This window comes from Mustela erminea, chromosome 8, assembly GCF_009829155.1.
Source record: "Mustela erminea isolate mMusErm1 chromosome 8, mMusErm1.Pri, whole genome shotgun sequence".
NCBI lineage: Eukaryota > Metazoa > Chordata > Mammalia > Carnivora > Mustelidae > Mustela > Mustela erminea.
This window is the reverse complement of record NC_045621.1, coordinates 77,550,726-77,577,671: the sequence shown is the minus strand read 5'-3', so window position 1 is coordinate 77,577,671 and position 26,946 is coordinate 77,550,726. Positions and strand designations below refer to the sequence as shown.

The 26,946-nt window shown below is 34.5% G+C and overlaps 1 protein-coding gene across 5 annotated transcripts in view; it reads left to right on the top strand.

Moving 5' to 3' along the window:
* Window positions 1-26,946, top strand: part of NCKAP1 (NCK associated protein 1) — a 100,218-nt gene that overhangs the window by 12,345 nt on the left and 60,927 nt on the right. Inside the window, exons 2-7 of one of the 5 annotated variants that reach the window (XM_032356150.1) lie at window positions 2,359-2,376; window positions 3,439-3,549; window positions 23,363-23,449; window positions 23,639-23,695; window positions 24,441-24,583; window positions 24,665-24,755. In XM_032356150.1, coding sequence (XP_032212041.1) covers window positions 2,359-2,376; window positions 3,439-3,549; window positions 23,363-23,449; window positions 23,639-23,695; window positions 24,441-24,583; window positions 24,665-24,755 — 507 coding nt within the window. Of the gene's footprint in view, window positions 1-2,358; window positions 2,377-3,438; window positions 3,550-9,821; window positions 9,923-23,356; window positions 23,450-23,638; window positions 23,696-24,440; window positions 24,584-24,664; window positions 24,756-26,946 lie in introns of those variants that run through there. The other 4 variants (XM_032356149.1, XM_032356152.1, XM_032356151.1 and 1 more) reach the window with 4 other exon arrangements.

The window sequence follows — 26,946 nt, the reverse complement described above, 5'->3', positions numbered from 1 at the left end:
CTTGATCCCAGGACCCTGGGATCATGACCTGAGCTGAAGACAGAGGCTTTAATCCACTAAGCCACCCAGATGCCCCTAGTTAGTTGGAATTTTGCTATACTGCTTTGGTATAGGAGGAAACCCTTTTTAACTGAATTATTATGTATGGCTTTTTGTCAGATGTTAATTACTTAGATGTTAGTTTTTAGTCAACTCGTTTTTTTCTTTTTTTCTTGTACTTTTTCTTTTTTGCGTGAGTGTTCCTTACATGGTATTTCTGTTGGTATTAAGTAAATAAATCAAGCAGGTTGGCCAGAAAAAATGAAATAGGGGCTAGTACTTCTATATAGTATCTATGAGCCATGTATGTTTTATTGGCATTTTTGAATGCTCATGGTATTCCAAATATCTATGTTAACTGCACAAGCACATGCATGCACACAAGTAATGGGCCTGAAAACTTATTAGGGTAAATTGCAATTATTATCAACCAATTTAACGGATGGAAAAACTGAGGCAAAGAGGAGTAAAATCACTTACTTGCTTATGGTTAGGCAGTTAAAAAGTGATGGAGTTAAGATATGAACATGGGAGAACCTATCTTAGAACTCATGTTCTTAACTAGGAGGCTAAACTCTTTCTATAAGTACAATGTATTTGGCATTTAGAGAACAAATGAAGGAAATGTGTGATTGGAAAAGGGAATTGTGGTCATTGTTTTATATACTATGATAAAGACTATTTTGCAGTTATTCTTATGAGACTTTTACTTGGGTAATTATAATTATTGAGGCTGTTATTGACAACAGCTAGCATTTTTAGAGCATTTTAGAACACACATATGGTAGCCCTTCTGTTAAATACTGTACATGGTTTATCTGTCTCTTTTCTAATCCTCATAATGACCCTCTGAGGTAAGTACTAAGTTCCCCATTTAAACATGTAGAAACAGACTAGGAGATAATTTGTAGTATATTAAAGGTCCTGTGGATCATAAGTGGTGACGATTGAAACCCAGTAAGTCTTATTCTAGAGTCTGTTCTGCCTCCCAGGATAGTAAGTTTAGATATGGCTCATTGAGCAATGTGGAAAAAGGTAAATCAATTCCACAAAAAGATTATACAACCATTTATTTTCCCATTGAAACGAAATTTCATTCTTTATGTTTTCAGCGTAAGAAAGAAGAATTCCTCGTATATATACATGTATCTATATATATGAGAATACATGAATATTAGTTTTCAGATATTTGATTAAATTCTTACACAGTAAAGTTTGTGATCATGGGAAATGCATATGGTAGTCTATCATATTTTCATTATTCAGTAGTCACGAATAATGTTAGAATGGATAGCTAAATTTTTAAATATTAGAATATGGAAGATAAAACATAACATTAAGAAACTGAATGTAATACTGAATAAATACTCAAGTGGAAAAAAAACTAATAAAAAATAAAAAAGTGAAGGTTATTTGGAATCACTTTAAGATTTGCACCACCTCAGGCATATTTAGGGAACTTGATTTTCATTGTATCATTGGTGTAAGGAAATGTTAATCTGTAGCTATTTCTATTTGGACAAATTCTTAGTATGTGGTTCTTAGTTACTCTTATTATATATAGTAGACTATTTTTTGGGAAGTGAATTAATTGGCTAATTAGTTTATGAGAAATCATATTTTAAACAAATGATAGTCTACTCTGAGGAAAAGGCAGATGTATTTTAGTATTTACCATGTTGAAATGGAATTTGCATAGTTGTTTTGTGTCAATCTGGTTAAGGATTATGAAGTTCTAAATTTCTTAGGTTAATTTTATCTACCTATGTTTGAACAATAAGAGAATTCTTACTGCATTCCTATTTCCATTTGGAAAATAACAGGAATGTTTGCATTGATTTTTATACTTTGATTTGGAAGGGAGTTAGGTGATATTTGAAAGTAGTTTCAATTTGAGCTGAAGTACAAAAGTCATCCAATAACAATTTATTTTTATTCTTGGCTACCGTTTCTTTTTAAGGTATGTAAAATTTCACTGACGGTTTTGCTCCTATTTTTATAGTTGCATGTAGTCTTCATTTTCCTTCTAGTATTATTTAAAGTTTATTTAGAAAGAGCACCAAGAAACTGACATGGTTGTACACTTACACAGTAGTATTTAAATATATATGAATAGTATAAACTCTATAAATCTATTGTATACTAAACTCGCTACTTAGAATACCTTTAAATTGTAGCACCATATAGTTCTAATCTTGTTTTGTTATTCATAGTCTGCGGTGCATAAGTTCTCTACTGAAACTACTGAAACGTATATCATAGTTTGACAATCATTGTTTACACGTAATTTTCTCTCTTTTTATTACAATGCTTCCCCAGCAAGGACAAGTTTGGAAGGTTTGCAAAGCTTTTCACCTTCCCTCTGCCCGCTTGCCCGCTTTCAGATCAGTTTCATGTTTCATAACTTCTCTCTCTGCAATTCACAACATAGCCATAGTAAACAATGAAAAAAACATTAAAATTGCAATATGTTTCCTCACACATAGTAGAGAGATAAAACTTTCTCAAAGGACACATTTAAAAAAAAATGAAATGAGAAGTTAAATAACAATGTTATAATTTTAGCAGTTCCCTAAGAAATAACATTTCACTAGCATGCAGTTTATTAAACGTCACATAACAAAACACTAAATAGTTTAGATTGTATTTGGTATTGCTAATAGTTCAGATAAAAAGTTCCTTCTAATAGTAGTACTTGACATTTGTATAATGCTTTACAGTTTACTACAGAGAATGCTGTATGGCTGATGTGGTCAAAACGTAAACATTCCCATTTATTCTGTGCTTATGAGATATAGAACAGATGTAGATTCATTGTTTGAAGTGCTGCTGGTATGATGGAAAAATACTGTTGTAACTCAGATGTTCAGAGGAATAGGCAACACACTTTAGTAATATAAAGATAATTTTAGCAGCTTCCAGTTCTTTTGAACTAGGGCTCTTGTATTAAAATGTTTAAAGTGAATGAGGAAAACATTTTGGAAAAGACATTTAAACATAAGCTTATTATTTTATAACACTTAGAAAGAAACATTTCCAGTATTCTTCTGAATATTTAATTTTGTAATATTTTATTAGCTTCAAATGAATACAATCCTACCTCAAACCAAGACTTTTTTTTTCTTTTTCTTTTTTTTTTAGGTTTGAGCTTTTTCCTTCACTGCTGTTCTGCGCTAACTGCTTTGAAACTTTCCATGCATTTTTTTTTCAGTAGAAGAACATCTCTGTACTGTCTCCCATTGCATATTTCAGCTGTGACAATCCCTGCACTTTGCCTATTCATTTTATCACCTGCTCACCAAAAACAATAAAATATCTCTAACTTCTGATTACAGATTTGCTATTACTTGGTTTTAGAACAAGGATGCATTTCACTTTTTTATTACTGTTGTCTTATAGGCATGTGGAGATCCCAAGGCAAAACCATCCTACCTTATTGATAAAAACCTGGAATCTGCTGTGAAATTCATAGTCAGAAAGTTCCCTGCTGTAGAAACTCGCAACAACAATGTAAGTCATAGAAATTTTTATATTGTTTGATTTTAGCAATCTGTAGGGAAAGTAATGTTTAGTTCTTATTTGTCTAATTCTTTGTATTTTTGGTATGCCAATTATGTAACTTGATTAAGGGCTTTTGGGAACAATATTCTTATCTCTAAACTGGAAAAAATGACTCCGAACTACATCACCATTTTATTATAGAAAACATAAGATCTTAATTTCTTACACACTTCTTCTCTTTCAAGTTGGGACAGAAAGTAAGGTAATAGAAATGTATATATTCCAAATATTTGCATGACTAGTTGGGGAGTTTTTAATTATAGTCATAAACTTTAATTTGAAATTAATAAATGTCTTCATAGAATTTGTATTCTTTTTAGTAACTATCTGTGTTTATTTTAAAATACATTTATTTCTTTAGTATTTTTATAATTGAGAAAAACATTTCTGAAAAATAATATAACAAGGTGATGGTGTAGGATCTTTATTCTTCCATATTACTTTCTTCAGGTGGAGTAGTTTTTCTTAGAATATACAATATAGTCATATCCGGAGTCTTCCTGATATGTTTATATAATCTTTCGGTAGTTCTTTATAATAATTTCTATAAATAACTAATTTTAGAAAATTAGAGCTAATTTTATCTCACCATGGTCTTTTCATATAAATTTTGTTGACTTGGAATCTTTTTGCATGTCTTCTTTTTAAAAAATTTTTTTCTTTTGTAGTCTCATCTTATAATCTTTACTTTTTTTTTCCTTATGTACAAACTTAGTCTAGAAATTTCCTCTTATATATGGTCTCCGTACTTTTAAGAAACTGTTTAAAAAATATTTTGTCATCTTTTAGTTTCCTCAAATCATGTATATTTATTGAAGAATCATATTTTCCCTGTTGATAATCACCTTTACTTAAAAATATTGTAATGTAGAATCAATCAGAATTAATAGTCTGATAAAGTGCTTTTTAAAGAATTAAAAAAAAGGTCTGTTTCTTGTGAGTATGGGTTAATAGAGGTCTTTGTGTGTTTCATAGACGATTGTGTTTCATAATTGTTATATTAAGATGTCAATTAGTTTTTGATTACAAAATGGGTGATTCAAAGTATATGCTTCTTAAGAACACCATTATTTTATGGAGAATCTTTTTAAGTTATTGACATTAATTAACTGACTCATCTGACAGATAATTTACCCACTCTGAATGAGAGAGATTTTGTAATGAAAATCTGTCCTACCTTTAGTTTTATATATACTTCTTTTTCTTCTGGCTCATAAAATCTCTGTGATATGAGCTCTCCAGAGAATCATTTAAGTTTAATTTGTGTGTGTGAGTATGTGTGTGTTTGTGTGTGTAAAGTTCTATGTGAAAATAAGCATAGTTCCTAAATAGGAGGCCTTTTTTTAGAAAATTAGTAAGATCTGATTAAATACATGTTCACTGTTTTTGTAACATTAATATTTTTTGTTGAAGAGTAAATTAAGAATCTTTGCTTTTCCTGATTTGTGGGGCAAACTTTATAATAATGCTGCTGTTTTTTGTTTTTTAATAATTTTACTTCCCTTCTCAAATTCTGCAGCACAAAATTGACTTTTTAAAATAAGCTTTTTAAAAGATTTTATTTATTTGTATTTATTTAACAGAGAAAGAAAGATCACAAGTAGGCAGAGAGGCAGGTAGAGAGAGAGGGGGGAAGCAGGCTCCCTGCTGAGCAGAGAGCCCAATGCAGGGCTCCATTCCAGGACCCTGGGATCATGACCTGAGCCTAAAGCAGAGGCTTTAACCCACTGAGCCACCCAGGCGCCCCTAAAAGAACAGTTTTATTAAGGTATAATTCACATATATATAGTTTACTCACTTAAGGTGTACAATGCAGTGGGTTTTTAGTACATCCCCAGAGTTGTGTATCCTGTACCACAATCAATTTTAGAGTATTTTCATCACCACAAAAAGAAACCCTAGACTTATTAGCATTCACTCCTGCCAATCCCCCATCTCTAGATAAACACTAATCTTCTTTCTTTCTGTATGCCTATTTTGGAGCTTTCGAATAAGTAGCATCATATAACATGTTGTCTTTTTTGACTGGCTTCTTTTCATTTAGCATAATGTTTTTATGGTTTATGCAAGTTGTAGCATATATTAGTACTTCATTTCTTTTTATTGCCAAAATATAGTCCATGGTGTGGATATATGCTTTTATGTATCCATTCATCGGGACGCCTGGGTAGCTCAGTTGATTAAGCGGCTGCCTTCGGCTCAGGTCATGATCCCAGCGTCCTGGGATAGAGTCCCACATTGGGCTCCTTGCTCGGCGGGGAGCCTGCTTCTCCCTCTGCCTCTGCTGCCACTCTGCCTGCCTGTGCGCGCACGTGCTCTCTCTCTCTCTGGCAAATAAATAAAATCTTATGTATCCATTCATCAATTGATAGATGTTTAAGTTGTTTCTGCTTTTTTTTTTTTTGTTTTACTGTTATGAATAATGCTGCTGTGAACATGTATGTAAAAGTAGTGTGAACTTATGTTTTCATTTCTCTTGGATGTGTATACTTAGAGGTGGAATTGCTGGGTCATGTGGTAATTTTTTGTTAAACCCGTGAAATTAGTTATATAGTATTGTTGAATGTTACGCTGCTTATAGAATTTACTCTGGTTGTTCTGTTTGCAAAGTCTGAGTTTTGTCATACAGCCTTTAAAACTATTATGTGTAATGCTGTTCTGTTGTTTTTTGCCTACTGAAGTACTATGTACTAGGTATTTATGAAATTTTGTGATCTCACAAATGAAGTTTTGAAGTTTATGAAGTTTATGAAGTTTATGAAGTTTTGATCCGAGCCTGCTAAAATCCTGGTGTAAAGTTCCTGACAAACTTGGGTTAGGAAATGAGAAATGAGTTCAGTTTTGTTTTTTTTTTTAATTTCATAGAAGTAGTTAATGGAAGTTTAAGGACTAGCAACTTTCCTTAGTACCATCTGGGAATGATAGAAATTTGCAGATTTCTGGCTGTTAGGTATGCTGAAGAAATGGTATTGATATCATAGTCGGGTTTTTTCCTTCGTGTTTGGGTCCTTGAATCATTGTATAAATATGTGCCACAGAGCATGCTTACTTTATCTCATGGATCAGGGGGAATTACTGGTTAGCACTGTTTTTGTTTTGATTCAGGTAAGCACCACTTGTCCTCAGTTTCAGAAAAGGCAATCATAAAAATATTGTTTTGGTAAAAATTAAGCACAAATTTATTTAGGTGTTTCTGTGATTTGATTCTTTAAAAAAAAAAAAGGCTACCTGTGTGGTCACAGATAGCTGGTTATCTGGTATTCTGAGAAAAAGGAGGACACTATTATCTGATATGCCCAGATTGGTCCTAACAGTGCTTTAACAGTGATGATGTTGGGCTCTGTTGAGTTAATTTTACTGTCTTGCTCAGCCCCTTTGTAATCTGGTAGAAACTTTTGTACTCTCCCGATTCTGGAGTCAGGATAAGTCAAGGAATGTTTGTTTTGTTTGTTTCTTTTTTGTTTTTGTTTTTGTTTGTTTTCTGAGGCCTGATTTTGAACTGCATGCCTCATAGGCTTCAAAGCAGGTTGATTAGGGTAAAAGTCACCTGAATAAAAGTGATACCAGTTTTATAATTACAGCAGCATTTACTGAGTGTCTAATATGTGCCAGGCTATGTATTTTAATAGAGTTATTTTTCTTATTTAATTTTAGATTAAAGAAAGCATTTCTGAGCTGAGAGATTGTCTAATATATCTATAACATGGTATCTTCTAGTATTTTGAGAGTGACTGCCAGATGGTTTATAATTTGTTTCCTGTAAGTTTCTTATGAGCATATAGAGGGAAATCTGTAATTTTCCTAGATAAAGAAAATAGTAGAAACTTCTTATGTTTTTAACAGGTAAAAATTGTTTTGTCCAAGAAATTCTAAAGGGGCATTTTAAGGAAATGTTCAGGTGTATATATGTTAAAATATTTCTTTTGAAATATTTTTCCTAAAATATTCTAATTTCCTCCCTTTGTTCTGATGTTAAATTTCCATCTAAAAGCTACTTTGTGTTTTTTTAAACAATAAAAATATCTAACACAAAGGTGTCATTGTAAGATTTGTCTACTTACTGTACATTGTAGTGTAAAACTTTTTATTTGATTCCCAAATTAATGGGAAAGTGATAAAAATTACTGCCCTGTATATGTTGAATGAATCAGGTCTTAATTGCCTAAGACTGATGGCATTGTTGGCGAGGAGAGTGCCATAAGAACCATACTGAGATTCTGGACTGAGATATAGGCCATTATTGAAATAATTAGAAAATTCAGTTTTTAGACTTAAGAGGAATATTTTGTTCTAGGTATTACTTATCTCCTCTCTTAAGGAACCCACTACTACAGGATACTATGTAATAAATTAAAGTTTTTAGCTTACAGCCTCACTTAAGGAAACACAAAATAAAGCAACTCTAATATTGTTGGTTGTGAGACATAGCTTTAGAATCTTTTTTTTTTTAATTTTTAAAAAAATTTTTAGAAGATTTTGTTTAAATGAATCTTAACACTGAAAAAATAAAATAAAAAAACAAAAAATACAAAAAAAGAGAGATTTTGTTTATTTATTTGAGAGAAAGTGAGAGAGCACAAGCAGGGGGAGCAGCAGCAGGAAAGGGAGAAGCAGGCTCCTGCTGAACAGGGAGCCCTATGCAGGACTAGATCCCAGCACCCTGGGATCAAGACGTGAGCCCTAGGCAGACGCTTAATGACTGAGCCACCCAGGTTTTGTTTTTTTTTTTTTGTTTTTTTTTTTTAAAGATTTTATTTATTTATTTGTCAGAGAGAGAGAGCGAGCGAGAGCGAGCACAGGCAGACAGAGTGGAAGGCAGAGGCAGAGGGAGAAACAGGCTCCCTGCGGAGCAAGGAGCCCGATGTGGGACTCGATCCCAGGACGCTGGGATCATGACCTGAGCCGAAGGCAGCTGCTTAACCAACTGAGCCACCCAGGCGTCCCCCAGGTTTTGTTTTTAAACACCATTTTATCCCTAGTGCATGGTACATAAGAGGCAATAAATAAATGTTTGATGAGAGAATAAAATTTCCTTTATTTTAAATTTATGTCAGAACCCAACATAGCAATATTTTTTTAATTTCATTATATTCTTAGCTAAAAATAACTATCCTTTTTAGTAGAGTTACACAAATATGTCTCATTAATACTACTACTGAGAATAAACTGGAATAAGAACAAGAGTTCCAGCTTCTTATTTTTTTTTTTTAAGATTTTATTTATTTATTTGACAGAGAGAGATCACAAGCAGGCAGAGAGGCAGGCAGAGAGAGAGGAGGAAGCAGACTCCCTGCTGAGCAGAGAGCCCGATGCGGGACTTGATCCCAGGACCCTGAGATCATGACCTGAGCTGAAAGGCAGCGTCTTAACCCACTGAGCCACCCAGGCGGAGTTCTAGCTTCTTAAAAACATAAATATGTTTTGGGAGTGGGGTGCTGGTATCAAGGATGGGAGTAGGGAAGCTCTGACACATGCCATCATGCACTGTGGTTTAGTTAGAAGGAAATGGTAAGGAAACTTACTTGTTTCTAGCTAATCTCTAAGAGGGCATTTGTTGTCTTGGCATGGTTTCCATTATGATGTGGTACTTAAGAAGATGGACTTTGGAGCTAGTAAACCAGAATTTGAGTTCTAGCTGAATGATTTGGGAAAGTTATTTCACATCTTTTTTCTTTTTTTAAAAGATTTTATTTATTTATTTGAGATACAGTGAGTGAGCGAGCAAGAGCGGAAGCTGGGGGAGTGGCAGAGGGAAGTGGGAGAAGCACATTCCCTGCTGAGCAGGGAGCCCAACTGGGGCTGGATCCTGAAACCCTGGGATCATGACCTGAGTTGGAGACAGACGCTTAACTGACTGAGCCACCCAGGCGCCCCAAGTCATTTCACATTTTTTTAGTATATATGCTGCTGAAGTGAGCATAGTCATTTCACATCTTAAATATTCTTTGTTCTTATCTCTAAAATGATGGTAATACCAATTCCTAAGAATCAGTTTAATATCTACTAAGTACTTCACAGATTTGTGTGACAAATTGCTTTTGAAAAATGGAAGCTGTTACTTATATTACCTTGCTTTTTGGTCTACTTCACTGGTGTTTCTTTTAGCTGCCCTTTATAATGTGGGTGTTTCTAAATGGCTTCCTGCCCGCCTCCCTCCTATACTCCCCTGCCTGCAGTATATATGTACGAAAACATTTACTTCATGGCTTCAGCTAAGTAACAAACGGTCTTCTTTTTTCTGGGTTCTAGATCTGAGTTCCATCTACCTTTTGGACAGCTGCACAAGTTAAATAGCAAACTTTCATCTAGTATTGAACACATGGTTATCTTCATTTTGTTTCTCTTTTGTCTTGAGTCTCTTTTTGTCTTGAGTCATTATCTTCCACTTTGTTACCTAAACTAGAATTTTCTGAAACCCCTTTGACTTTTAGAAAATGTCAAGTTAGTCATTTAGGGCTCATCAGTTTTAATACTTGCCAGTTTTCATAACGTTTTGAATTTATCCCCCTACCCCCCTTCAGGTCTGCATCTCCTGCTGGGAGAAATGCTATGATAATCCAGACACTGCTTTTCATGCCTTTCCAATCTCTCCTCATGTTGCCACCCCCCATCTTTCACACTGGGGAGGCCAAACAAAACAAAACTAATCTGTTTTTCTGTTGTAACTCACATCTCTGTTTTCCTGGCCCAAGTACTCATCTTTGAATCCTGTTGAGTAGGATATAGTAGGCCAACAAATAACACTTTGGTTTTAAAGAAAATTATAATAAGATAATGTAACAATTTTTTTTTAAAGATTTTTATTTATTTATTTGACAGACAGAGATCACAAGTAGGGAGAGAGGCAGGCAGAGAGAGAGAGAGAGAGAGAGAGAGAGAAGCAGGCTCCCTGCTGAGCAGAGAGCCCGACGCGGGGCTCGATCCCAGGACCCTGAGATCATGACCTGAGCCGAAGGCAGCAGCTTAACCCACTGAGCCACCCAGGCACCCCAATGTAACAATTTTTTAGCCTTTTTTTTTTTTTTTAAAGATTTTATTTATTTGTCAGAGAGAGAGAGAGAGACAGAGAGAGTGCACAAGCAGGGGGGGTGGCAGGCAGAGGGAGAAGCAGGCTTCCCACTGAACAAAGCCTGATGTGGGTCTTGATCCCAGGACCCTGGAATCATGACCGAGCCAACGGCAGACACTTAACACACTGAGTCACCCAGCTGTCCCATTGTAACAGTATTTTGATGGTGTATTTTGTCATTAGTGAATATGTCTCTATATATACTCTAATGGAAGCTTAAGGAAATATTTGGTCTTGACTGATTAAACTTTGCCAAAATTGAAAAATAGTGAGAACTAACTTAAGTGTCTATTCTTTTAAAAAGGTATCATCAACATTCATTTAATATCTCTTCTACATATAATAGTCTTTAATTCTAGCTTGAATAAACAGAATAAATAAAAGAATGAAACCCTGATTAGTAGATACAACTAAGCAATGCTGTGATACATTTGAAAAGTATTTGAAATAGGTCAAGTACTGGCAGGGAATTGCATTAGCACTAATAACCTACCTAAACTGGTTTAAATTATCTTTCAGTTTTTACCAAAAGTAATATGAATTTATTGTAATGAGTCAAATAGTTCAGAAGAATTTAGGATCAAAAGTGATTATATCTCCTATTCTATTCTTTCCTGCCCTGGTCATGTTTCTCAGAAGGAACTTGTGTAAGGAATATCTTATTTTTCTTTTATAAATTCATTTACCAATGTTAGACACTATATATAGTCTACAAAAGAATTTTGTAGACTGCTACAGAAGAACTTAGGTCATTCAGTTTCTTGCTCCTTACTCACTCTTCTCGATATTCAATAGGTTTTCTTTTCTTAATATTTTTGGATCATGGATTACCTAATTTTTAAACTTTAAATATAGTTCTCTATTTTTATAGCCTCATCACAGTCATTTATACTTTAATGCTGTCAAAATTATTAGTGCTTCCTTTTGTTTTTGAAATCATAAAGTGTTCTGAAATTGAATTATATACTGATTCTAAAAATTAAAACTAGTAAAGACCTGCGTGTTTAGTTTGCATTGTTTCACTCCATTGTCACACTGAACTTAGAATAATTTATATTACATATATGTATTTATGTTTATGTATATAATATATATAGCATTAAAATGAAATGGATTCTTTCTTCCAAAATTATTTCATAGTTAGATTTGTTTCATAGGTGCATCATAATTTTCTGTACTTATAGTTATGTGCCTTGATAGAATTCTTAAATTTACCTGTCCTAATAATCACATTGATCAGCTTTCCTTTTTTTATGGAGCCCACTCTTCTATAACCTGCAGCCTCTGACTCCCCTCTGGACAGTTTGCTTATGTCTGCTGTATAGCTTTTGTCCTGGGAAATCTTCTCTTTGTTGTCCCACCAGGGCTTTCACATGGAGTTTTCATAAAGTTTGGGAATGTCTTGAAATTGTGTACCGAGTTTGAGTGGGAAAGTAATTTTGAGCTTTTATTGTAATCTCAGGGATGATTCTTTGATCCCCAAACACATCTCTTTTGAAATCATAATCTTGTATATTGTATATTCTCATTATACTATACTGTAAGCATAACCTCTTCAGCTCACTGATGCTGTTTTCCTGCAAATGAGACTGTCAGTGGACATTATACTGGGGTTTTATAGTATAGCCCCCAAGGAGATACATTCCTGGCATTTGCAATCATCTATTTTCCTCAAATTTCCTGAAGTTATATCTTGCCTTTAGTGATAGTTTTTCAGCTGTCTTTCAAAGAATCCCTTTGGCTGCAATGGTAATTATGATCCCTTACCTAATAACAAAGGATGTTACGAATACCTAATAACTTGTTGATTTTTTATTTTTATTTTCTTTGTCATTTGTTCTAGGGAGCTCTAGCCACTTTTAGCCTGTACCCTTTGAGTACCCTTAGCATAGTATTTTACTGCTTATCATGGCAGGTCTGGTCTTACCTTTGGTCAGATCAGAAGTTATTTGCCAAGATCCAGAGTAAAAGACAACAAAAGAAACTACAGTGGAGTAAATGAGAAGATTTTGCGAAATCACTTATTTTCTTTTTTCTTCTTAGCAGTAATCTTGGCTAAAATTGTTTTAAATATGTATACCCATGGTCTTTGGCCACAAATAAATAGGATAGTATACTATGTTAGTCTTCTCTCTAGTGTTGGATAGAATGTAGAACATGGGAAAATTATTTAATTGCTTACATATTTTTAAAATTTTTATTTATTTGAGAGGGAGCGTGAGCGCATGAGTCGGGGGAGGGGTAGAGGGAGGGAAAGAGAGAATCTCAAGTGGACTTCACACTGAGCGTGGATCTCCCCATGGGACTCGATCTAATAACCTGAGATCATGACCTGAGCTGACATCAAGAGTCAGATGCTTAACCAACTAAGCCACCCAGGCATCCCTTAATTGCTTATTTTTTAAGGAGTATTTTGTTTTGGGAGAGTATGTTTATGCTTTTCATGGCACAAATGGCCATGCTTTCTTTTGCCTCTAGGCCTTTCTTTATTGCTATCTTTACTGTCTGGCAAAATATTTTACTCCCATATTCTTTCACTAGGCTAACTTCTTCTTGTCTTTTGGGTTTATGCTTAGATGTCACCATTTCAGAGAAACTTTCTTTAACCCTTCCAGTTAGGTTATGTGCCACATGTATAGTTCCCTCCATTTATCATTTACTTTATTCACTTATTTGAAAGGTTTGTTGAATGATGTCTGTGAGCCAAGTTCTGTTACGTGAGAGGGGATCCCGCAGTGAATAAACAAACCAAAATACTGCCCCCTGTAGAGCTTATATTCTGTTGGGTAGAGATAGAAAAGAATATGAATATAATACCAGGTAAAGATGAGTTCTAAGAAGAACAGAGCAGAGTGATAGTGGGGAGATACTTACTTAAGGTGACCAGGGAATGCTATTCTGAGGAGGATGAAATTTGCAGTCATTGAGATGAGAGCTTATAGTGACTTGAGCTAGAATGGTAGAGGTGGAATATGTTCAAATTCTCAATTATTTTGGAGACTGAGCCATGAAATGTTCAGATACTAGAATTGTATTTTGAAGATAGAATCCAGAGTAATTTGCTGATGCATTGATAGGGGGACAATGAGAAATAAGATCTGAAGATTTTGGCTTGAACAGATATCAAGCTTCACTTGGGAGAGGACACAAGAGGAACAGGTTTGGGGTGGGAATAAAGAAGCGGTGGTACTCACCAGCTCAATATTAGATATGTTAAATTTGAGGGGCCTGCAAAACTGAATAGAGATTTTGAGTAGCCAAGTCTATGTATAAGTATTGAGCTCATATATGTAGCATGAAGCTGAGAAGTTGAAGAGAAATTGTTAAGTGTTTTAATGGAGAGGAGGAGTGGCATAATCATTGAGAGGAAGAGAATGAATTGACAGTAAAAATTGGCAGTGAAAATGGAGTAATGTTGCTACTCAGTTATGGTTTATGATCATGAAGTAGAGTTGAGATCAAGTCAGCCTGTGTATATTCTTTCTCAGTGGTTTTTTTTCAGGCAATAATGATAGAGGGAGAAAGGGACAAGGGTGTAATACAATGACGGGCCATTCCATTTTTGGGGGGGGCATTTAATTTTAAGATGGATAAAAATAGAAATAGAGCATGAGATGATGAATGAAAAGATGGTAGGGCAAATGTATAGGGGGTGCCTCAGAGTTCAAAGAATTGATGAAGATGTAAAGGTATTAAGAGGATATTATCTGTATTAAGTAGGAGTTATTCTTCCATTGATGCTATTTTACCTTGTCTTCAAATCTCCCAAGAACAACAGATAAAAAGGCCAGAAAGAAGCCACGGGAGCTTAAGCATTAACGTTATTCCTCTTTATAGGCCTGTAAATTGAGGAAATTGAACATGAGCCACCACTCTCTGTCAATATGGAAGAAAAATAATTCCTGGGAGCCTTCTGTATTTTAGGATCTCCTTTAACTTCCCCCATCTTCTTTACCATCCTTACTGCCCTTAGAAACTTCTGCAATTCTTATTGTGGTCTTTTGCAAACTAGAGTGAGTGAGATGTGTTTGTGTTTGTGTTTTAAACCTCTTTTGTGTAATTACTACATAAATATCTACATACTACATAAATAATTTCTACATACTACATAAATAATACTACATAAATAATTTCATGTAATTACTACATAAATATCTACATAAATATCCCTCACTAGATTATATACTCATTTAGAGGGCTATCATTTTTTTTTTTTTTAAAGATTTTATTTATTTATTTGACAGAGAACACAAGTAGGCAGAGAGACAGGCAGAGAGAGAGGAGGAAGCAGGCTCCCTGCTGAGCAGAGAGCCCGATGCGGGACTCGATCCCAGGACCCTGAGATCATGACCTGAGCCGAAGGCAGCGGCTTAACCCACTGAGCCACCCAGGCGCCCCGAGGGCTATCATTTTATTGATAGTTTTATCCCCAGCTCCCTCATGTTGCCTGATAATAATAGGTTGGGATATTTGTTGACAAAATGAATACTATTTTATTACGGTAATTCTTCACTTTCCTAGAGGCTACTTTTCATATCACTTGCCTCTTTGAATACCTCTGAGAACTAGGAAGGAAGCGGTTCCACTTTCAAGAATCTTCTCAAGAGGAGCGCCTGGGTGGCCCAATCCATTAAGCTGAACCTTTGGCTCAGGTCATGATCTTCAGGGTCCTGGAATCTCAAGGTCCTGGGATTGAGCCCTGTGCTGGGCCCCCAGGTCAGCAGAGAGTATGCTTCTCCCTTTTCTTCTGCCCCTTCTTATCACTCATGCTCGCTCTTTCAAATAAGTAAATAAAATCTTAAAAAAAAATCTTCCCAAGAAAAAGAAAGTGTGTGTCCACATATAGATATGTTTATAGCAGCATTCATTATTTGTAATAGCCTGGAACTGGAAACAGTTCAAATGCCCAGCAATCAATGAATAAATAAAATGTGCTATATCCACTTAATGAGATACTGTTTAGCAATTAAAGGGAACACACTACTGATGCATATTATAGTATCAGTGAACTCCAGAAACATTTAGGCTAAGTGAAAGAAGCCAGATCGAAAAAGCTACATATTGTGTGATTGTTTTATAGGAAAAAGTAGATTTGTTGAGACAGAAAGTAGATAAGTAGTTGCGTGGTGCTGAGGGTGGTGGGGGTAAGAGTGAGGTTAATGTAAGTAGGTACAGGGGAACTTTTTGGGATATTGAAAATTTTCTAAAGTAATAAAGTTGGTAGTGGCACAACTCTAAATTTACACAAAGTATTTAATCGTTCATTTATCACAATTATACCACAATAAAGCTATGAAAAACAAATAATTTTGAGCAGCCAGAATTGGTATTTTAGAAAAAATAAAGCTTATTTAGAAATAAGCCTTTTGGTTCTCACTGTGTCAAGCTTGTTGAGTTTACTTAGGCAAAATTGTAACAAGTCTGTTTTCTAAAGCACTGTACATTAAAGGTACTCTTATCAGGAGCAAATGATAATTGACAGGAAGAGAAATAGAAACTTTAAAAAGTGAAAAGTATATCTAGCAAGGACTGTTTAATGTTAGCTTATTACCTTGTATATGTTAGTAGCACCTAAGGCTATCTTGACATGAATAGCTCGGTATAATTATTGATTACAGTGATGACATCTAATCAGTAAGAAAAGCTTGATTTCTTTCTGTGTCCCCAGGTTATGAAAGCAAAGTTATCACATATTATAGAAAAACTTATAAAGATTAGTTATTAAAATTCAGTGTAAAGGAACTAGCTTCATTTATATTTTTACTTATATTAGAAAATGGTGCCATTATATGAGGTAAATTGTATTATTAACACAGTGTGCTGTCTTTTATATAAACCTGTTATGCCTAACCACACTATACTAGGATCTGTAATTAATGATTTTTCTAGTAGTAATGATAAAATTACAGTAGTTTCATCAGTTTGCATTAATTTTGACCATCTTGTAACCAGAAATCTTAAACTTTCAGGATTTTTTCTGATGCAAGTTAATGCACTGAGGTGGTCAAATAGAGATTGTTTTAATTTACCTAGTGCTACATAACAGACCACCCCAAATTTTGCTGAGCTTAAAACACAACTTATTTCTTATCATTCTGTGCATAGGTGGGGTAGTTCTTGTGCTTGTCTCACCAGTCTTACATCACAGCTGCATTTAGCAGTGAGTTGGCTGGGGGATGGGCCTAGCTGGGCTTAGCAAAATGCTGAACAACTTCTTTCCACATGATATGATATTTGAGGCTTTTTCACCCATGGCATTTTAGGACAGTGTTCCCGAGAGAGGAAAATTGGAAGCCATAAGGCCTCAAGTTAAGAGTGTCATTTCTGTGGCTTTTTGTTGGTCAAAGCAAGTTACAAGACCAGTTGAGATTGTAAGGGTGGAAAAATAGACTGTAATTCTTGATGGGAGGAGCAATTAAAGTCCCATTACAAAAGAAGCAGGCTTTAATATTTTTTGCCTTTCTGTTCTTTAAAATATAAAATTATGCATTTCAGAATTGAACAGATGACTAGCATAATTGGAAAAAGTTTGGATTTATATATAAAATGAAGAGGTTGAATTAGAGAAATTCTTGGAAGCTTCAGTCTGATGAGGCTACAAATAAATACAAGTATTTTCTGAAAATAGCTTTGGCTTTGCTTATTCCTATTCTAATTTTGTGTCATTGTAGGGCAGCTTCAATGTTGAAGTGTATTGGAGAGGTGTTTGGGCTTTGAAATTTGACTTGTATTGGCATTTTACCCTTTTATGGTCTATTTCTGTATCTGGAAAGTGAATATAAAAATATACCTGGATTGGGAAATAGAAAAAAGTTCTAGAGATAGATGGGAGTGATGGTTGCACGACTATGTTAGTATTTGTATATTTTTAAGATTCATTTAGAGAAAGAGACCACAGTTGTGGGTAGGGGGGTGGACAGGATAGAGTGGGAGGGATTAGGGTTACTTTCCCTAAAACTTACTTACTTTTTGTTCAGAAAAATGCATTTCTGATATAATTGACTACCAATAGAATCGTCTTATATATGATAAAAGAAGAATCCTACAAAACCCTATGAACCTTTTTAAAAAATTGTGTACTTTTTGTGTGAATTTGGATTTTCAGGTCATCTTAAGTGATTTGCTTATATTTGGATGGAATATGTCATTCTCTTTAGATGTTTCATATCCTTCTTTTATACTTTCTTATCCTGGAAAGACATAATGAAATATTTTGCCCAACTTTGAGGATTTGTTCAAAGGATTAAATCACCACTCTGTGTTAGGATACATAAACTCATTTGAGGCATGAGTTGATGCCTGATACTACATTCATTTACAGTCAGCAGTGCAATTTGAAAATTGACTTCATGATTTTAATGTTGAGAATCTTGAGGATTGGTGATGGATTGATTGTCCATCTATGTGCTATTCCATCTCAATGCTGGCGATACAGCAGAGAATGATAGAAATGCCCTTGCTCTCATGGATTTAAGTTCAAGTTGAGATTTTAGACAACAGACAAGAGAAATAAATACATACTTTGATTGGAGATAAGTGGTAGAATAAGGAGTTAGAGAGTAATGAGGAAAAGGAGACTATTTTAGAGAAGAATGCTTAATAGTGGCTTCTCTGAAGAGAAGTGTGGAGTGAGTTATGCAAAGAAGTGAAAAAGAGCACCCCAGACCTAAGAAAGAGCAAGTGCAAAGGCTCTGTGCTAGGGCCGGCCTTGCTGAAGTTGATTAAAAGAGCAGGAAGAAGACCAAAACGTTAACTACTAAGTGAGGGTAGAAGAGTATGAAGGGAGATGAGGTCTTAAAGGTAGGCAGGTCTGCTATTTAAATTTGATTCCGAGGCTTTGGTAGGGACTTTGTATTTTAAGTGTGATGGGAAACCATTGGAATTTTTAAAAAGCCTTCTATTTTGAAATAATATTAGACGTGAAAAAATTTGCAGAAATAATGCAGAGAGTTCCCATATACTCTTTACCCAGTATTAATATCTTGCATAACCATTATTGGAATCAGTTGTTTTAGATAGCGTGTTTCTTTAAAATTCTCACTCTCCCGCTTCTATGTGGAAAAGACTGAAGAGACAAGAGATGAAGTATAGAGTCCAGTTTGGAGGCTAGTGTAGAGATCTAGATGAGAGTTGATGAGCGCGGTAGCTGACAGTTCCTTAAGAGGTTTATCCAAATAGCTTCTTTGGGACTTGTACTTTTAAAAGCCTGGATTAGAATATCATACTAAGAAACTGTACAAAGCTTTCCCTGAGTCCAAGCTCCTATACTTGGTTGTTTTTTTAAGAGGAACAAAATACTAGCATAATTTAGACCAAGAAAAATACTGTGCATAAGTAACTTTGTTAATGAAAGAAGGTAATAATTGAAATAAGTGAATAAAGAACAATAGCCACATTTCTTTGTGTTGAAAATCAGTGAGTAGCTCTCTTAGGCCTTGGTTCCTTGCTGTAAATTGTCAGTACTTTTTCTTTGAAAGAATGAAAACTAGTAAATACTAGATGTCAGTCATGTTTTTAGATACTTTGTGTGGAAAATGCTTCTTACTTTGACAAAGATCAATTACCAAGATTTTTCATTGCAAAGGTATCTTATTTTATGATCTGCGTGGCTACTCTTTTACTTGAATGGTAAGAATTTTACTTGAATGGTAAGAATAATGATCCATGGTTTGAAATTTTAAGAAAGCATTCTGTAACTATATACTTTGCTAATGTATATAGTTAATCTATGAATCCATGATATGCTTTTAAAGTATTAATGAACAGAATGCATTCTTCTCAGAGTTGTGCTTTTCTAATATTCTGTTATGTAACATTAAACAATTTATTACTAATTTATGTTCTTAAACTATTTCCTGCTTTTTGTTCGCTATAAAACAATGAGGTGATGAATTAAGAAAAATTTGTTCTGGATGTTGAACCTAAAAATTAAGTACTTTTTGGTAGTATCTACTCTCCCTCACTTTAGGAACTAAGTGGTAGCATTTTTTGTGGTTGAAGTCTGAAAATTGTAGACACTTTTGTTCTTTGTTATAGGTTTATATAATTTATTTTCATTAAATAGAGTACATAATTGAGATGATTGATTGAGATACTTGTAGAATATTTGGAACAATGCCTAGCAAAAAGTGCATGCTCACTTAATATTAACTCTTATTAGAAGTACTATAAGTAGTATTGGGATTGTTTAAAATAGCCTTGTTTTTGTTGTTTTGAAGAAGTAGTCTGTGAGCCTCCTTTGTTACTTACTTAATATTTAATGGGTAGCTTCTGGGTGTCAGGCATTGTTAGATGTTCTTATGTACTTTATTTTGGCACATCATAAGAGTATTAGGTTCTGAGAGGTAAAGTCATATAATCATCGTTGTGCAGTAAGATGTGGGCTTTCTTTTCTTTTTTATTTATTTATTTTTTCAGTGTTCCACGATTTATTGTTTATGCACCACATTCAGTGCTCCATGAAGAGGTAGGCTTTCTAACAAAACTACCCAAACCTGTCATCTGTCATTGACATATAAAGGCCTTTTAATTTGTCAAAATCACTCCTCTCATAGATGTTTATATTGCATAATTTCTTATGTGCAGAGCTATATGATATAGGTTGTGGAGACTGAAGAAATGAGTTGCATACACTGTCTTATAGTGTTGGAGATAGCTGTGATACATGGAAGAAAATGATATTATTAGAAATTAGACACAATTAGAGGATGGAGGTGTTGTTTGCATTCAGGGAAGGTTAATCCGGAATGGTGTTTTTGTTTTTGCTTTGGTTTTAAATTTTATTTATTTATTTATTTGAGAGAGAAAGAGAAAGAGCCAGTGTGAGCAGCAGAGAGAATCTGGAGCAAACTCTGCCCTGAGTGTGAAGCCCATTATCGGGCTCAATCCCACGTGACCTGAGCCTAAATCAGAAGTCAGATGTTTGCTCAACCAACTGAGCAAAGGACCCTCAGGGATGGTTTCTTGAAAATAGGTTAACATTTAAACCAAGTGATTTGGGAGTAGTGGGATTTGGACATCTCAGTAGAGGAAACAATGAAAACATGAGATAGGAAAATAGTGAATAATTTGTTTTGGCTACTGTGTGTGAATGAATGTAGGGGAAATTTTAAGATTGGAAAGGTAAATTAAATTTAGGACCAAATTGTGTAGGGCTTTGAAAACGTGACTGTTTTCAATTCAGACATTCATTAGTTGAGTTCATTTCTTTTGGTCATTGTAGAAGCTAGTTACATATGGTTTGGGGGGAAATAAATTGAATGAGAAATTTAGACCACAATGAGATTTTGTTATTAAAAAGGGAAATTGGTGGGTATGCAGAATGGTACAAAGAGCACTTTATTAGGAATAAGAAATGAGATTTCCAATTCTGGTCCTACCATGAAGTAGTTATATAACTTTGGAAAAGTTCTTTTACATTCTGTGTACATTAGGTTATCAGTATGTAAAATGAGGTTTGTATAAAGAATCATTAAAGCCATAATGAGATGGTGACTGTGTCTTTTTCTTTTGTCCAAATAGGATGCTGAAATTGAAAGATACGATTAATAATTAAGCCCAGCCGCAACTGAATTATATTCTTGCTTATCTTAATGAGTCTTTCACCTATTATGTTTCAAAACTCAAATTTAAAGTACTGAACAGCAAGAAAAAGGACTAAGACATTAATCATAAATGTCTAATGTTGTACAAGGTGAAGGTTTATAATCTGAGGAAATAGAAGCTTTTTTTTTTTTTTTTTTTTTTTTTTAAAGATTTTATTTATTTATTTGACAGAGAGAAATCACAAGTAGTCAGAGAGGCAGGCAGAGAGAGAGAGAGGGAAGCAGGCTCCCTGCTGAGCAGAGAGCCCGATGCGGGACTCGATCCCAGGATCCTGAGATCATGACCTGAGCCGAAGGCAGCGGCTTAACCCACTGAGCCAACCAGGCGCCCGGAAATAGAAGCTTTTAAAAATTAATTATTTTTAATTGAAGTATAGTTGACATACAGTATTACATTAGTTTCAGGGTATGTGACATAGTGATTCTGTAAGTTTGTATCTTAATACTACGCTTACCACAAGGGTAGCTAACCATCTGTCACAATACAGTGCTATTATAATAACACCATGGCCTATATTCCCTGTGCTATACCTTTTGTCCATGACTTAAACTCATTCCATCACTGGAAGCATATGCCTCCTACTCCCCTTCAACCATTTTTACCATCTGCCACACCCTGGAAATAGAATCACTTTTAAATAAGTATCTGCTTGATGTTACGAGTGGTAATGATTAAAAATGGGCGTATGAACAGGGAATTGTTTTGAAACAGATGTATTCTTCAAAATAAAGGCAGTTAATCTCGTAGATAAAGCTAAAAACAGTTACACATCACTGTAAGTATACACTTTAATATGGCATTTAGAGGAAGTAATGAGGTACCTCATTTGCACATGTTTTCTAGACAGAATTCTTTAAATGTCTTCAGGGACTGAAGTCTTAGGGTAGTTTACCCTGTGCTTGCTGTTTTAAATTAGTCTTGTTACAGTTGTTTTGTTTATTTTTTAAAATCTTCCCTTAATGTTTTAATTGCTGTAAATTTTCTGGCTTATAATGGTTCATTACAATTACATGGAAGGCATCTTTTCCCACAACCTTCCTGTATAAGAACTGCATGAGAGCCTCAGAATTATGTGGATTTGGTAGCAAGTTTGTTATTTCAAGCCACTTTCCCTGTATTTTCTAGTTTTCTCATATTCTGACTAGGTGATTCTCAGACATTTAATGTATATTCAGATCACCTCGGTATTTTATTAGATCTGCCATGGGCCTGATTCAGTAGATTTGCCATGGGCCTGAGAATTTGCTATTCTAATAAGCTATCCTAAATGATGTGGAGTTGCTGTTCTGTGGACTACACTCAGTATCAAATGTTCTAGGAAGTTTATTGGAATTCACATTTATTGGATACACAGGACATTAAATATGGCTGGATTCTTTCAGAACTTATATTGATAGTTAAAAAGAAAAAACTTAGGACTTTTGTAAATCTAGTAATACAGTTGATTGAATGATATTTATCTTTTGTATTCACATTTCCCTCTTTCATGTCTACCAGTGTCTTAATCCTAGTTTTGCTTCTTTCTCATTTCTTTTTTGTTGTTGTGGTTTTTTGCTTTTGTTTAATGTATTATTATGTTTTGTGGATCTGGTTAGGGAACCGTTACTGTATTTTATGTTTGTATCTACATTTTATTTTGCATGCGTAACGTGGCTTTGCCTGGATGTTCTTTTTGGTAAGTTCCAAATTTATAAAGCATATTATTTTTTTGTAGTGTAAGTTACAGTGTTTTTCTTCTTTTTTCCCCTCTCACTTCTAGTAATGTGATCATGCTCATGAGTTTTTTTTTTTTTAAAGAGTTCATTTGATATTTTTTCCTAACATTTTCCAACTTTCCTTAATAGTAGTGCAGTTTGACACTAATCTGCTTTCATTGGTTTTATAGCTTCACGCTGTCAGTTGCTGATCACTATTAGCAGTTGCTGTCTCAAGTATTTTGGTTTTTTAAAAAGCCGTAATCATTTAGAGATATTGTTCTAAGAGCTTGTGCTTCCATATAGCAATCATAAAAGAAGATAGTTTGTAGTAAAATTAAATATCTTTGTTCTGAATGAATAATGGATTCTGATTTTGTTTTTACAGCAACAGCTTGCACAGCTACAGAAAGAAAAATCAGAGATTCTGAAAAATCTGGCATTATATTACTTCACATTTGTAGATGTTATGGAATTTAAGGTAATGTATTTTAATATGTAAAATTTAACATAGAATGATGTTTGTTAATTGTATAAATTGCTTTATCACTTGTATATAATAAAATTTGACTTCTTCTAGAACTAAAACTTATAATACTTTTTATTTGTGTGTTTTCTAAATTTAGTATCATTTATATAGGTGAGAGATTAAAGTAAGCTTTATTTTCAGGACCATGTTTGTGAATTGCTGAATACTATTGACGTTTGCCAAGTCTTCTTTGATATTGTAAGTATTATTTTCAGAAAAATTTCCGCTTCTCTTCTATCTGATTTTCTAATAGAACTAAGGGGACTGAATATTTTTCTTCAGAAAAAAAAAAATCTACGTGTCTAGTGTGTGAAATTTTAGCAATGTTAAGTTGGCAAATTTGTAGCATTTTTTTTAAGGTAAGGAGTTATAAGGAGTTTTTAAGGTAAGGAGTTTTACTTGTTTATTTGTCACTGGGTATAAGTTTTGCCCATATTGGGAAGTAGTAGTTACTTTTAGTATTTTATTTTAGAAGACCCAATTAAAAGTTAAGTGAATAATATTTTTCTCTGTGAAAGACATACTTGATGGAATCTTTCTTAGGTATGATAATTTCTAGATACAGGAAATCAAAGTGAAAAATGTCTCCATTGACAGTTTACTTATTCAGTGAATTTTATTACTTATTGGTATAATTCTCCTTTTTCTTAGTGAGATTGGCTCTATCTTCCTTCTCTTTCTGGTTTTGTTTATCCCTTTAAACTGTCATCAGTTAAGGCAATAACAAACTTTTTTCATCTATAAAAGTTTGTTAATAGCACAAAACTGTTACCTGTAACTTCCAAATTTTAGGTATATTTTTGGTGAAAGGAATTAGAATCTTAGAAATGGGATAAAATAAATATAGAAAATTATTGGCTTTCAATAGCTGCTGTGAAGATGTGTGTGTGTTTGTGTAAAAGTTTTGTAAAATAAGGAGTTAACCTTGATTTTTGTTTTCTAGACTGTAAACTTTGATTTAACAAAGAACTACTTAGATTTGATCATAACCTATACAACACTTATGATACTGCTGTCTCGAATTGAAGAAAGAAAGGCAATCATTGGATTATATAACTATGCTCATGAAATGACCCATGGAGCAAGGTAGACACACATTATACAAATCTTTGTGAAATTCTGTTTGATGGCTAACACCTCCCTGAAATTTGGTATGTCTGTTTTAAGTGACCGAGAATATCCACGCCTTGGTCAGATGATTGTGGATTATGAAAACCCTTTAAAGAAGATGATGGAAGAATTTGTACCCCACAGCAAGGTAAAGTCTGGTTTTTAGATGCACATAGTAGGCATGTGAAATACAGGGTCAGGAAATCAAGCCCCGTGCTGAGCCCATGTGGTGCTTCCTTAAGATTCTCTCTCTCCCTCTCTTTCTGCCCACCCTACTCCACTCATGCATGCGTACTCTCTTGCCTGCTCTCAAATAAATAAATAAATAAATAGGCGTATGAGATGGCATAAGGTTGAATATTTAGAGTTATTATCAACTTTTATGAAAAACATAATGGGATGTGAATAATAGCTATGTATGGTTTTATCCAATTGTGAACCAGAGTTAGTTAGACTCCCAAATAGTATTTGGAGACTCAGGAATCATTCATTATAGTTTTTAGATGCGGTATAGGGTAGAGAGGTAGTGAAATTTAGTATTTGAGAATGTCTCCTCTCATACCAGACTACCTGGATTCTAATCCCAACTCTGCCAATTACTGAATATGTAATATTGGGTAAGTCATTTAACCAACTTCATTGTATCTCAATTTTCTTATCTGTAAAAATGAAATAATAGTACCTACCTCATATGGTTGTGAGGATGATTAAATGAGTTTAATAAGGACGATTTAATAAGTTTAATACTTCACAAAAGTATTTGGATACATAGTATTTGGTACATTTTAGTTATATTATTAATAAAACCTCTTTTTTTTTAAAGATTTTATTTATTTATTTGTCAGAGAGAGAGAGCGAGAGCGAGCACAGGCAGACAGAGTGGCAGGCAGAGACAGAGTGAGAAGCAGGCTCAAGGAGCCCGATGTGGGACTCGATCCCAGGACGCTGGGATCATGACCTGAGCTGAAGGCAGCTGCTTAACCAACTGAGCCACCCAGGCGTCCCTATTAATAAGACCTCTTAATGAGAAAAAAAATTGCAAGAGTTTTGTGAAAATAATTTGAAGCATCAGTCTTTTATAATATATTAAAAAAATAGTTCTTAATGAAACAATTTTGGTTCAAAGGAGTCTTGCTGTATGGGTTCTCCACAGTAGGGCTGATTCAAATGTTCCTAAGCACATCAGGGAAATGTATAGGTATCTCATATATCCTCTTTATAGATAAAGAAATTGAGGGCTGGAGAAGTGACATGATTAGTCATTTGTCAGTAATAGTGGCAAAACCAGAACTAAAGCCCAAGATTTCAGAATCTTGGTTCATTCTCTAAGTGATGAGAGTTAGACATTTTAATAATACACTATTTCGTATGGATCTGTTAATGCCAAGATTTTTCCTTCAGTTTTCTTATTCCTGTGAAAATTCTGAAGATACATTTACAGAAGGTGTGTTTGCAATTAATTTTTTGTATAGCTGTATTATCCCACAAATTTATATGGGTTTAATGTTTTGAAATTAGTTGGATCATTAGTTAGAAAGAAGCCAATGGATGGCATTAGTTTTGAAGTAAAAGTCAGCATGGAAGTGTCAGGATTTTTCAGAGTGCTGAGCATGTCCTAGTCATCTGTCTCTGATTTTGGTAGTGGTTTTTCCTCACCTAGAATGGTCTTCTTTGCTCCTCCCTTGTTTTTCCATGGATCCATTTCTGACTTTTTGCCAGTTATGTATGGCCTTGTTTTTACCCACTGCAAATTTGTTTCTTTTCCCACTTAGGTGATGATTTTAGGTAGAATCCTGGTTTCTGTTTTCTGAACAAATCCCATGGTAGTTTATGTGCAGCCAGATTAAAGAATCGCCCTTAGGGATGGCTGGGTAGCTCACTTGGTTGAGCATTTGCCTTCGGCTTAGGTCATGATCCCAGGGTTCTAGGATTGAGCCCTGCCTCCAGCTCCTTGATCAGCCTGCTTCTCCTTTTACTTCTGCCTTCCCCCTATCCCTGCCTAGAGCTCCCTGGCTCTCTTTGTCAAATAAGTAAAATCTTAAAAAATATATAATTAAAAAAATCACTCTTGTACAGAAATTTTAAGAAGCAGAGATGGGGCACCTGGGTGGCTCAGAGGGTTAAGCTACTGCTTTCGGCTCACGTCATGATCTCAGGGTTCTGGGATTGAGCCCTACATGCAACTCTCTGCTCAGCAGGGGGCCTGCTTCCGCCCCCCCCATCCCCACCCCCACTGCCTGCCTCTCTTCCTACTTGTGATCTCTGTCAAATAATAAATATAATCTTAAAAAAAAAAAAAAAAAGAAGTAGAGCTAAGTACCAAAGCCCAGTTAAAAGCA